Source organism: Oncorhynchus mykiss, chromosome Y (genome assembly GCF_013265735.2).
Source record: "Oncorhynchus mykiss isolate Arlee chromosome Y, USDA_OmykA_1.1, whole genome shotgun sequence".
NCBI classification, from domain to species: Eukaryota; Metazoa; Chordata; class Actinopteri; order Salmoniformes; family Salmonidae; genus Oncorhynchus; species Oncorhynchus mykiss.
The window spans coordinates 41,255,137-41,270,176 of NC_048593.1; the positions used below are offsets into that span (position 1 = coordinate 41,255,137).

Sequence of the window (15,040 nt, forward strand, 5' to 3'; positions counted from 1 at the left end):
ACACAAGTCAGAAATAGAGATAAAATCAATCACTTACCTTTGATGATCTTCATATGGTTGCACTCAGAATACATTCATTTACTGAATAAATGTTCCTTTTGTTCGATAAAGTCTCTTTATATCCAAAAACCTCTGTTTTGTTTGTGCTTTTTTTCAGTAATCGACAGGCTCAAACGCAGACAAAACAGGCAGACAAAAAAATCCAAATTGTATCCGTAAAGTTCATAGAAACATGTCAAACGATGTTTATATTCAACCCTCAGGTTGTTTTTAGCCTAAATGATCTATAATATTTCAACCGGACAATAACTTCTTCAATATAAAAGGTAAACAAGAAAGGCACTATCTCGGGATTGCTCATGAAAAAGCTCTGTGTAACGTCAGGGTCCACTCATTCAGACTGGTCTTACTTATCAGAATACTGACTGTTGACATCTAGTGGAAGGCATAGGAACTGCAATTTGAGTCCTAAGTCAATGGATACTGTACAACTGGCATTGAAATGAAAACTATAAAACCAAAGAAAAACTACTTCCTGAATGGATTTTTCTCAGGTTTTCGCCAAATCAGTTCTGTTATACTCAGACACTATTTTAACAGTTTTTGAAACTTTAGATTGTTTTCTATCCAAATCTACCAGTTATGTGCATATCATATATTATGGGCCCGAGTAGCAGGCCGTTTAATTTGGGCATGCTTTTATCCAAAATTCCGAATGCTGCCCCCTACCCTTCTTCCCTTCTTCTTTAACAAACCATCTCCCTTTTTTCCACCATTCTTTTTTGATTCAAGTGCACCCTCTTCTTCCTTCTTTCTCTCTTAAACCGTCTCTCCCTCTCCATTTCCCTTAATCCCTCTTCCGTTTTCCAAGTATACGTCTCCTCATGATAATACTGCACTACTCCTAACCACCATCTCGTTCCCGCCTTCTCCAGGGACTCCATCCCTGATTTGTTTCACATGTCCTTGTGATTGTCTTCACCCCCTCCAGGTGTCACTTATTTTTCCCCGGTGTATTTATCCCTGTGTTTCCTGTCTCTTTGTGCCAGTTCGTCTTGTCTGTTTCAAGGCAATCTGTGTGTTTTTCCCTGTGCTCCTGCTTTTGCTATTCTCTCTTTTGCTAGTCCTCCCGGTTTTGACCCTTGCCTGTTTTCTGGACTCTGTATCCACCTGTCTGACCATTCTGCCTGCCCTGACCATTCTGCCTGCCCTGACCTCAAGCCTGCCTGCCACCCTGTACCTCCTGGACTCTGTACCCTCCTGCCTGACCATTCTGCCTGCCCTGACCTCAAGCCTTCCTGCCACTCTGTACCTCCTGGACTCTGTACCCTCCTGCCTGACCATTCTGCCTGTCCTGACCTCAAGCCTGCCTGCCACCCTGTACCTCCTGGACTCTGTACCCTCCTGCCTGACCATTCTGCCTGCCCTGACCTCAAGCCTGCATGCCACCCTGTACCTCCTGGACTCTGTACCCTCCTGCCTGACCATTCTGCCTGCCCTGACCTCAAGCCTGCCTGCCACCCTGTACCTCCTGGACTCTGGACCCTCCTGCCTGACCATTCTGCCTGCCCTGACCTCAAGCCTGCCTGCCACCCTGTACCTCCTGGACTCTGTACCCTCCTGCCTGACCATTCTGCCTGCCCTGACCTCAAGCCTTCCTGCCACTCTGTACCTCCTGGACTGTGATCTGGTTTGGACCTTTTTCCTGTCCACGACCATTCTCTTGCCTACCCTTTTTGGAACTAAAGAATATAAAATACTCAAACTATCTACCTCTCGTGTCTGCATGTGGGTCTGGTCCTGAGCCCTTATACAAACAGCCAGCGAATCAGCCAACCAACTAATCAATCAGCCAATCAATCAACCAGTTGCCCCTTGATTGTTGTAAATGAGAATGTGTTCTTAGTCAACTTACCTGGTAAAAAAAAAAAAGGTCAACTAGTCAATCAATAGATCAACCCCCTCCTCTCCCCTGTAACTATCCCATAGGTTGATGTTGTAAATGAGAATGTGTTCTCAGTCAACTAATCAATCAATAGATCACCCCCCCCCCCCCCCCCCCCCCTCTTGATCAAACTTCACCTTGCTAAGCTCCTGTAGTTCCCAGCTCAGTCTGAATGCTGTGAGGAAGGGGTCTTCACTGGAGAGGGCGATGAGGGAAGGGCTGGACAGGGCTCGGTAGATGTTGAGACGGGATCGGGAGTGGCGAAGGCTGTCCACATCCGAGCTGGACACACACTCCACACAGTTACAACGCACCTGGAGACACAAGACACACCCTCCACACAGTTACAACACACCTGGAGACACAAGACACACCCTCCACACAGTTACAACACACCTGGAGACACAAGACACACCCTCCACACAGTTACAACACACCTGGAGACACACGACACACCCTCCACACAGTTACAACACACCTGGAGACACAAGACACACCCTCCACACAGTTACAACACACCTGGAAACACAAGACACACCCTCCACACAGTTACAACGCACCTGGAGACACAAGACACACCCTCCACACAGTTACAACACACCTGGAAATACACAACATACCCTCCACACAGTTACAACACACCTGGAAACACACAACATACCCTCCACACAGTTACAACACACCTGGAAACACAAGACACACCCTCCACACAAACCCCTTTATCTGCATCCATGATGTTCTTCACATCAAACCCACCTCAAATGGACACCCCTTTATCTGCAACACACTAATAAATGCTGAATTGAAAACATCTCAATTTGGGTGAATATTGGACAGAACACATTGGGTCACTTAATTAATAACCCATTGCCAGTACAAGGTTGGGTCGTTGATGCTAGGTTCTAGATGGGCAGTATTTGTGTCACGTGCATTTGAAATACCCATTTTAATTACTTCTGAGTATTTTGTATGTTGTATTAAACTGGGCTGAACTACACTCCAATGTATTTGGTGAAAAAATAATTTAAAAAGCTGCAATTTGTATATTCAAAATACAAAATACTTTCCTATAACATTTTTTTTCCCCCCAGCGGTTCACAATTGTGTGGCTCCACTTCACCTTGCATTGATATCAGAAGTCTGATGGTACTATGGTGTGATAAGAGCGTCTCTTAAATGTAAAAAATGAACAATTCCAAGGTATGCTGGGTAGTATTTTAATGAGCTCAGTTGTTCATTTTCACATATACATATACAAATTGGTCATCTGTCAGAGGCTCTAATCCAGAATGACAGTGCATTCAACTATTGTAAACAACATTTCACAGTAATATAATGACTGTGTAATATTCCATTATACTACCTCAGAATACACTACACCACTATATAATATACCACTATACTACTGCATAATATACTATACCACTATATAATTTACTATACCACTAAACTACTGCATAATATACTATACCACTATATAATATACTATACCACTATACTACTGCATAATATACTATACCACTATATAATATACTATACCACTAAACTACTGCATAATATACTATACCACTATATAATATACTATACCACTAAACTACTGCATAATATACTATACCACTATATAATATACTATACCACTAAACTACTGCATAATATACTATACCACTATATAATATACTATACCACTATATAATATACTATACCACTATATAATTTACTATACCACTATACTACTGCATAATATACCATACCACTATATAATATACTATACCACTAAACTACTGCATAATATACTATACCACTATATAATATACTATACCACTATATAATATACTATACCACTATATAATATACCACTATACTACTGCATAATATACCATACCACTATATAATTTACTATACCACTAAACTACTGCATAATATACTATACCACTATATAATATACTATACCACTAAACTACTGCATAATATACTATACCACTATATAATATACTATACCACTAAACTACTGCATAATATACTATACCACTATATAATATACTATACCACTAAACTACTGCATAATATACTATACCACTATATAATATACTATACCACTAAACTACTGCATAATATACTATACCACTATATAATATACCACATGGCTATTGCATAATGTATTATACCACTATAATACTGTATCATATACTATAAAACTATATAATATACTATACCACTAAACTACTGCAATATATACTATACCACTATATAATATACTATACCACTAAACTACTGCATAATATACTATACCACTATATAATATACCACATGGCTATTGCATAATGTATTATACCACTATAATACTGTATCATATACTATACCACTATATAATATACTATACCACTATATAATATACCACTATACTACTGCATAATATACCATACCACTATATAATATACCACATGGCTATTGCATAATGTATTATACCACTATAATACTATATAATATACTATACCACTATATAATATACTATACCACTATATAATATACCACTATACTACTGCATAATATACTATACCACTATATAATTTACTATACCACTAAACTACTGCATAATATACTATACCACTATATAATATACTATACCACTATACTACTGCATAATATACTATACCACTATATAATATACTATACCACTAAACTACTGCTTAATATACTATACCACTATATAATATACTATACCACTAAACTACTGCATAATATACTATACCACTACATAATATACCAGATGGCTATTACATAATGTACTATACCACTATAATACTGTATCATATACTATACCACTATATAATATACTATACCACTAAACTACTGCATAATATACTATACCACTATATAATATACTATACTACTATATAATATACCACTATACTACTGCATAATATACTATACCACTATATAATTTACTATACCACTAAACTACTGCATAATATACTATACCACTATATAATATACTATACCACTAAACTACTGCATAATATACTATACCACTATATAATATACTATACCACTAAACTACTGCATAATATACTATACCACTATATAATTTACTATACCACTAAACTACTGCATAATATACTATACCACTATATAATATACTATACCACTAAACTACTGCATAATATACTATACCACTATATAATATACTATACCACTATATAATATACTATACCACTATATAATATACTATACCACTATATAATATACCACTATACTACTGCATAATATACCATACCACTATAAAATATACCACATGGCTATTGCATAATGTACTATACCACTATAATACTGTATCATATACTATACCACTATATAATATACTATACCACTATATAATATACTATACCACTATATAATATACTATACCACTATATAATATACCACTATACTACTGCATAATATACCATACCACTATAAAATATACCACATGGCTATTGCATAATGTACTATACCACTATAATACTGTATCATATACTATACCACTATATAATATACTATACCACTAAACTACTGCATAATATACTATACCACTATATAATATACTATACCACTATATAATATACCACTATACTACTGCATAATATACTATACCACTACATAATATACCAGATGGCTATTACATAATGTACTATAGCACTATAATACTGTATCATATACTATACCACTATATAATATACTATACCACTATATAATATACCACTATACTACTGCATAATATACCATACCACTATATAATTTACTATACCACTAAACTACTGCTTAATATACTATACCACTATATAATATACTATACCACTAAACTACTGCATAATATACTATACCACTATATAATATACTATACCACTAAACTACTGCATAATATACTATACCACTATATAATATACTATACCACTAAACTACTGCATAATATACTATACCACTATATAATATACTATACCACTAAACTACTGCATAATATACTATACCACTACATAATATACTATACCAATATATGATGGCGCCAGAGGAGATGGCCGCTGTTTTATGGTCTCCTAATCAATTGTGTTATTTTTTGTTTGTTTTTTTGTGATATTTGTAAATTATTTTGTACATAATGTTTCTGAAACCGTATGTTATGGCTGAAAAGAGCTTCTGGACATCAGGACAGTGATCACTCACCTCGGATTAGACAAAGATTTTTTTCAACAACAACAACAAGCAGGACTCACACGATATTCTCCAAACACCCCACAGGGCAGACATCACAATTATTCGCAAAAGGAAGTGACCCAGAGGACAAAGAGCCGGAAGCCTCGTCCGGACCCGCAGATGACAACTAGGAAAGCTGCCGTTACCGTCAATATTACTCGCCAACGTGCAATCATTGGACAATAAACTAGACGAGGTACGATCACGAATATCCTACCAACGGGACATCAAAAACTGTAATATCCTATGTTTCGCGGAATCGTGGCTGAATGGGGACATGGATATTCAGCTAGAGGGATATATACTCAGAATAGAACATCACACTCCGGTAAGATGAGGGGGGGGGGGGGGGGGGGGTCTGTGCATATTTGTAAACAACAGCTGGTGCAATAAATCTAAGGAAGTCTCTAGGTTTTGCCCGCCTGAAGTAGAGTATATTGTGATAAATTGCAGGCCACACTACTTGCCTAGAGAGTTGTCAACTATTATTTTCGTGGCTGTTTATTTACCATCACAGACAGATGCTGGCACTAAGACCGCACTCAGTCAGATGTATAAGGGAAAAAGCAAACAGGAACCCACTCACCCAGAGGCGGCGCTATTGGTGCCCGGAAACTTTAATGCAGGGAAACTTAAATCAGTTCTACCAAATCTCTATCAACGTGTTAAATGTGCAACCCGAGGGAGGGAAAAACCTTCTAGATCACCTGTACTCCACACACAGAGACACGTACAAAGCTCTCCCTCGCCCTCCATTTGGGAAATCCGATTACAGCTCTATCCTCCTGATTCCTGCTTACAAGCAAAAATTAAAGCAGGAAGCACCAGTGACTCGGTCTATAAAAAAAATGGTCAGATGAAGCAGATGCTAAACCACAGGACTGTTTTACTATCACAGACTGGAACATGTTCCGGGATTCTTCCGATGACATTGAGGAATACACCACATCAGTCACTGGCTTTATCAATAAGTGCATCGAGGACGTCCTCCCAACAGTGACTGTACGTACATACCCCAACCAGAAGCCATGGATTACAGGCAACATTCGCACTGAGCTAAAGGGTAGAGCTGCCGTTTTCAAGGTGCTAATAACAAATGCTTATAAGAAATCCCGCTATGCCCTGCGACGAACCATCAAACAGGCAAAGCGTCAATACAGGGCTAAGATTGAATCATACTACACTGGCTCCGACGCTCGTCGGATGTGGCAGGGCTTGCAAACTATTACAGACTACAAAGGGAAGTTTTTAGTACTATATCTCTTGACACAATGATGAAAATAATCATGGCCTCTAAACCTTCAAGTTGCATACTGTACCCTATTCCAACTAAACTACTGAAAGAGCTGCTTCCTGTGCTTGGCCCTCCTATGTTGAACATAATAAACGGCTCTCTATCCACCGGATGTGTACCAAACTCACTAAAAGTGGCAGTAATAAAGCCTCTCTTGAAAAAGCCAAACCTTGACCCAGAAAATATAAAAAACTATCGGCCTATATCGAATCTTCCATTCCTCTCAAAAATTTTAGAAAAGGCTGTTGCGCAACAACTCACTGCCTTCCTGAAGACAAACAATGTATACGAAATGCTTCAGTCTGGTTTTAGACCCCATCATAGCACTGAGACGGCACTTGTGAAGGTGGTAAATGACATTTTAATGGCATCGGACCGAGGCTCTGCATCTGTCCTCGTGCTCCTAGACCTTAGTGCTGCTTTTGATACCATCGATCACCACATTCTTTTGGAGAGATTGGAAACCCAAATTGGTCTACACGGACAAGTTCTGGCCTGGTTTAGATCTTATCTGTCGGAAAGATATCAGTTTGTCTCTGTGAATGGTTTGTCCTCTGACAAATCAACTGTAAATTTCGGTGTTCCTCAAGGTTCCGTTTTAGGACCACTGTTGTTTTCACTATATATTTTACCTCTTGGGGATGTTATTCGAAAACATACTGTTAATTTTCACTGCTATGCGGATGACACACAGCTGTACATTTCAATGAAACATGGTGAAGCCCCAAAATTGCCCTTGCTAGAAGCATGTGTTTCAGACATAAGGAAGTGGATGGCTGCAAACTTTCTACTTTTAAACTCGGACAAAACAGAGACGCTTGTTCTAGGTCCCAAGAAACAAAGAGATCTTCTGTTGAATCTGACAATTAATCTTAATGGTTGTACAGTCGTCTCAAATAAAACTGTGAAGGACCTCGGCGTTACTCTGGACCCTGATCTCTCTTTTGAAGAACATATCAAGACCATTTCAAGGACAGCTTTTTTCCATCTACGTAACATTGCAAAAATCAGAAACTTTCTGTCCAAAAATGATGCAGAAAAATTAATCCATGCTTTTGTCACTTCTAGGTTAGACTACTGCAATGCTCTACTTTCCGGCTTCCCGGATAAAGCACTAAATAAACTTCAGTTAGTGCTAAATACGGCTGCTAGAATCATGACTAGAACCAAAAAATGTGATCATATTACTACAGTGCTAGCCTCTCTACACTGGCTTCCTGTCAAAGCAAGGGCTGATTTCAAGGTTTTACTGCTAAACTACAAAGCATTACATGGGCTTGCTCCTACCTATCTCTCTGATTTGGTCCTGCCGTACACACCTACACGTACGCTACGGTCACAAGAAGCCTCCTAATTGTCCCTAGAATTTCTAAGCAAACAGCTGGAGGCAGGGCTTTCTCCTATAGAGCTCCATTTTTATGGAACGGTCTGCCTACCCATGTCAGAGACGCAAACTCGGTCTCTTCAGTGGGTCATATGATTGAGTGTAGTCTGGCCCAGGAGTGGGAAGGTGAACGGAAAGGCTCTGGAGCAACGAACCGCCCTTGCTGTCTCTGCCTGGCCGGTTCCACTCTTTCCACTGGGATTCTCTGCCTCTAACCCTATTACAGGGGCTGAGTCACTGGCTTACTGGGGCTCTCTCATGCCGTCCCTGGAGGGGGTGCGTCACCTGAGTGGGTTGATTCACTGATGTGGTCATCCTGTCTGGGTTGGCGGTGCCCCCCCCCCTTGGGTTGTACCGTGGCGGAGGTCTTTGTGGGCTATACTCAGCCTTGTCTCAGGATGGTGGTTGAAGATATCCCTCTAGTGGTGTGGGGGCTGTGCTTTGGCAAATTGGGTGGGGTTATATCCTTCCTGTTTGGCCCTGTCCGGGGGTGTCCTCGGATAGGGCCACAGTGTCTCCTGACCCTCCTGTCTCAGCCTCCAGTATTTATGCTGCAGTAGTTTATGTGTCGGGGGGCTAGGGTCAGTTTGTTATATCTGGAGTACTTCTCCTGTCCTATTCGGTGTCCTGTGTGAATCTAAGTGTGCGTTCTCTAATTCTCTCCTTCTCTCTTTCTTTCTCTCTCTCGGAGGACCTGAGCCCTAGGACCATGCCCCAGGACTACCTGACATGATGACTCCTTGCTGTCCCCAGTCCACCTGACCGTGCTGCTGCTCCAGTTTCAACTGTTCTGCCTTATTATTATTCGACCATGCTGGTCATTTATGAACATTTGAACATCTTGGCCATGTTCTGTTATAATCTCCACCCGGCACAGCCAGAAGAGGACTGGCCACCCCACATAGCCTGGTTCCTCTCTAGGTTTCTTCCTGGGTTTTGGCCTTTCTAGGGAGTTTTTCCTAGCCACCGTGCTTCTACACCTGCATTGCTTGCTTTTGGGGGTTTTAGGCTGGATTTCTGTACAGCACTTTGAGATATCAGCTGATGTACGAAGGGCTATATAAATACATTTGATTTGATTTGATTTGATTTGGATTTGGAAGCACAGCCACGAGCTGCCCAGTGACACGAGCCTACCAGACAAGCTAAATCACTTCTATGCTCGCTTCGAGGCAAGCAAAACTGAGGCATGCATGAGAGCATCAGCTGTTCCGGATGACTGTGTGATCACGCTCTCCGTAGCCGACGTGAGTAAGACCTTTAAACAGGTCAACATTCACAAGGCTGCGGGGCCAGACGGATTACTAGGACGTGTGCTCCGGGCATGTGCTGACCAACTGGCAGGTGACATTTTCAACATGTCCCTGATTGAGTCTGTAGTACCAACATGCTTCAAGCAGACCACCATAGTCCTTGTGCCCAAGAACACAAAGGCAACCTGCCTAAATTACTACAGATCCGTAGCACTCACGTCCGTAGCCATGAAGTGCTTTGAAAGGCTGGTAATAGCTCACATCAACACCATTATCCCAGAAACCCTAGACCCACTCCAATTTGCATACCGCCCAAACAGATCCACAGATGATGCAATCTCTATTGCACTCCACACTGCCCCCACTCCCACCTGGACAAAAGGAACACTTATGTGAGAATGCTATTCATTGATTACAGCTCAGCGTTCAAGACCATAGTGTCCTCAAAGCTCATCACTAAGCTAAGGAACCTGGGACTATAAACACCTCCCTCTGCAACTGGATACTGGACTTCCTGACGGGCGCCCAGGTGGTGAGGGTAGGTAGCAACACATCTGCCACGCTGATCCTCAACACTGGAGCTCCCCAGGGGTGTGTGCTCAGTCCCCTCCTGTACTCCCTGTTCACCCACGACTGCATGTCCAGGCACGACTCCAACAACATCATTAAGTTTGCAGACGACACAACAGTGACATCACCAACATCTCTGACATGACGAGACAGCCTATAGGGAGGAGGTCAGCGACCTGGCCGGGTGGTGCCCGAATAACAACCTTTCCCTCAACGTAATCAAGCCTAAGGAGATGATTGTGGACTACAGGAAAAGGAGCACTGAGCACGTCCCCATTTTCATCGACGGGGCTGTAGTGGAGCAGGTTGAGAGCTCCAAGTTCCTTGGTGTCCACATCAAAAACAAACTAGAATGGTCCAAACACACCAAGACAGTCGTGAAGACGGCACGACAAAGCCTATTCCCCTTCAGGAAACTAAAAAGATTTGGTATGGGTCCTGAGATCCTCAAAAGGTTCTACAGCTGCAACATCGAGAGCATCCTGACCGGTTGCATCACTGCCTGGTACGGCAACTGCTAGGCCTCCGACCGCAAGGCACTACAGAGGGTGGTGTTTACGGCCCATTACATCACTGGGGCAAAGCTGCCTACCATCCAGGACCTCTACACCAGGCGGTGTCAGAGGAAGGCCCTAAAAATTGTCAAAGACCCCAGCCGCCCCAGTCATAGACTGTTCTCTCTACTACCGCATGGCAAGAGGTACCGGAGGGCCAAAAAGGCTTCTCAACAGTTTTAACCCCCAAGCCATAAGACTCCTGAACAGGTAACCAATGGTTACCCGGACAATTTGTATTGTGTCCCCCCCCATCCCAAGCCTTCTTTCACACTGCTGCTACTCTCTGCTTATCTTATTTGCATTGTCACTTTAACTATACATTCATGTACATACTACCTCAATTGGCCCGACCAAACAGTGCTCCTTCACATTGGCTAACCGGGCTATCTGCATTGTGTCCCACCACCCACCAACCCCTCTTTTAAGCTACTGCTACTCTCTGTTCATCATATATGCAAAGTCACGTTAACCATATCTACATGTTCATACTACCTCAATCAGCCTGACTAACCGGTGTCTGTACATAGCCTTGCTAGTCTTATTTTCAAATGTCTTTTTACTCTTGTTTTATTTCTTTACTTACCTACACACACACACTGTCATGTATTGTCATGTTGTGTCTTTCTGTCCTTTCCTTTCACCCTGTCTCCCTCTGCTGGTCGTATTAGGTTACCTTTTCTCCCCCGCTTTCCCCCAGCTGTTCCTTGTCTCCTCTTGACTACCTCGTCACCCCTTCTCCCACCTGTTCCCCTTTTCCCTCTGATTAGTCCCCTATATCTCTCTCTGTTTTTGTTCCTGTCCTTGTCGGATTCTTGTTTGTTGTGTTTCATGCCTGAGCCAGACTATCGTCATGTTTGCTGTAACCTTGTCCTGTCCTGTCGGAATCTGCCGGTCTATCTGAGCCTACCTATGTTTGGTTATTAAAGAAGCTCTGTTTAAGTTAGTTCGCTTTTGGGTCCTCATTCACTCACCATAACAGAAGAATCCGACCAAGAATGGACCCAGCGACTTCGGATCCTCTCCACTCAGCCGTCGGGATCCAGGGAGCGATGCTAGGCAGACACGAGCAGGAAGTGTCTGCTGCTCGACATGCCGTTGAGACCCTGGCCACCCAAGTCTCCAACCTCACAGAACAGGTTCACCATCTCCGCCTCGATCCACCGGCCACTTCCAGGGCTTTCGAATCTCCGGAGCCCAGAATCAATAACCCGCCGTGTTACTCTGGGGAGCCCACTGAATGCCGCTCGTTCCTCACCCAGTGTGATATTGTGTTTTCTCTCCAGCCCAACACTTACTCCAGGAGCACTGCTCGTGTCGCCTACGTCATATCTCTCCTTATTGGACGGGCTCGTGAGTGGGGCACGGCAATCTGGGAGGCAAGGGCTGAGTGTACTAACCAGTATCAAGACTTTAAGGAGGAGATGATACGGGTTTTTGATCGATCTGTTTTTGGGGAGGAGGCTTCCAGGGCCCTGTCTTCCCTATGTCAAGGCAATCGATCCATAACAGACTACTCTATTGAGTTTCGCACTCTTGCTGTCTCCAGTGGCTGGAACGAGCCGGCCTTGCTCGCTCGTCTTCTGGAGGGTTTCCGCGCAGAGGTAAAGGATGAGATTCTCTCCCGGGAGGTTCCTTCCAGCGTGGATTCCTTGATTGAACTCGCTATTCGCATTGAGCGACGGGTTGATCTTCGTCACCGAGCTCGTGGAAAGGAGCTCGCGCTCTCCGTCGCCTCCCTCTCCGCATCACTACCATCTTCCTCTGCCGGCTCGGGTGCTGAGCCCATGCAGCTGGGAGGTATCCGCATCTCGACTAAGGAGAGGGAACGGAGAATCACCAACCGCCTCTGTCTCTATTGCGGTTCCGCTGGTCATTTTGTCACTTCATGTCCAGTAAAAGGCCAGAGCTCGTCAGTAAGCGGAGGGCTACTGGTGAGCGCTACTACTCCTGTCTCTCCTTCAAGATCCTGCACTACCTTGTCGGTCCATCTACGCTGGACCGGTTCGTCAGCTTCCTGCAGTGCCTTAATAGACTCTGGGGCGGAGGGCTGTTTTATGGACGAGACCTGGGCTCGGGAACATGACATTCCTCTCAGACAGTTAAAGGAGCCCACGGCCTTGTTCGCTCTGGATGGTAGTCCTCTCCCCAGGATTCAGCGTGAGACGCTACCTTTAACCCTCACTGTTTCTGGTAATCATAGTGAAACCATTTCTTTTTTAATTTTTCGTTCACCTTTTACACCTGTTGTTTTGGGCCATCCCTGGCTAGTTTGTCATAATCCTTCCATTAATTGGTCTAGTAATTCTATCCTCTCCTGGAACGTCTCTTGTCATGTGAAATGTTTAATGTCTGCTATCCCTCCTGTTTCCTCTGTCTCTTCTTCACAGGAGGAGCCTGGTGATTTGACAGGGGTGCCGGAGGAATATCACGATCTGCGCACGGTGTTCAGTCGGTCCAGGGCCACCTCTCTTCCTCCACACCGGTCGTATGATTGTAGTATTGATCTCCTTCCGGGAACCACCCCCCCCCGGGGTAGACTATACTCTCTGTCGGCTCCCGAACGTAAGGCTCTCGAAGATTATTTGTCTGTAGCTCTTGACGCCGGTACCATAGTCCCCTCCTCCTCTCCCGCCGGAGCGGGGTTTTTTTTTGTCAAGAAGAAGGACGGGTCTCTGCGCCCCTGCATAGATTATCGAGGGCTGAATGACATAACAGTGAAGAATCGTTATCCGCTTCCTCTTATGTCTTCAGCCTTCGAGATCCTGCAGGGAGCCAGGTTTTTCACTAAGTTGGACCTTCGTAACGCTTACCATCTCGTGCGCATCAGGGAGGGGGACGAGTGGAAGACGGCGTTTAACACTCCGTTAGGGCACTTTGAATACCGGGTTCTTCCTTTCGGCCTCGCTAACGCTCCAGCTGTCTTTCAGGCATTAGTCAATGATGTCCTGAGAGACATGCTGAACATCTTTGTTTTCGTTTACCTTGACGATATCCTGATTTTTTCACCGTCACTCCAGATTCATGTTCAGCACGTTCGACGTGTCCTCCAGCGCCTTTTAGAGAATTGTCTTTTTGTGAAGGCTGAGAAGTGCACTTTTCATGCCTCCTCCGTCACATTTCTCGGTTCTGTTATTTCCGCTGAAGGCATTAAGATGGATCCCGCTAAGGTCCAAGCTGTCATTGATTGGCCCGTCCCTAAGTCACGCGTCGAGCTGCAGCGCTTTCTCGGCTTCGCGAACTTCTATCGTCGTTTCATCCGTAATTTCGGTCAGGTGGCAGCTCCTCTCACAGCCCTTACTTCTGTCAAGACGTGCTTTAAGTGGTCCGTTTCCGCCCAGGGAGCTTTTGATCTCCTCAAGAATCGTTTTACATCCGCTCCTATCCTTGTTACACCTGACGTCTCTAGACAGTTCGTTGTCGAGGTTGACGCGTCAGAGGTGGGCGTGGGAGCCATCCTTTCTCAGCGCTCCCTCTCTGACGACAAGGTCCACCCATGCGCGTATTTTTCTCATCGCCTGTCGCCGTCGGAACGTAACTATGATGTGGGTAACCGCGAACTGCTCGCCATCCGGTTAGCCCTAGGCGAATGGCGACAGTGGTTGGAGGGGGCGACCGTTCCTTTTGTCGTTTGGACTGACCATAGGAACCTTGAGTACATCCGTTCTGCCAAACGACTTAATGCGCGTCAGGCGCGTTGGGCGCTGTTTTTCGCTCGTTTCGAGTTCGTGATTTCTTATCGTCCGGGCTCTAAGAACACCAAGCCTGATGCTTTGTCTCGTCTCTTCAGTTCTTCAGTAGCCTCCACTGACC

At 43.6% G+C, this 15,040-nt stretch overlaps 1 protein-coding gene across 1 annotated transcript in view; it reads right to left on the reverse strand.

Annotated features, from left to right (window-relative positions):
• The window catches only part of trpc4a (transient receptor potential cation channel, subfamily C, member 4a), a 134,186-nt gene that overhangs the window by 65,718 nt on the left and 53,428 nt on the right, over positions 1 to 15,040 (reverse strand). The window contains exon 5 of the mRNA XM_036967725.1: positions 2,083 to 2,259. Coding sequence (XP_036823620.1) covers positions 2,083 to 2,259 — 177 coding nt within the window. The remainder of the gene's footprint in view (positions 1 to 2,082; positions 2,260 to 15,040) is intronic.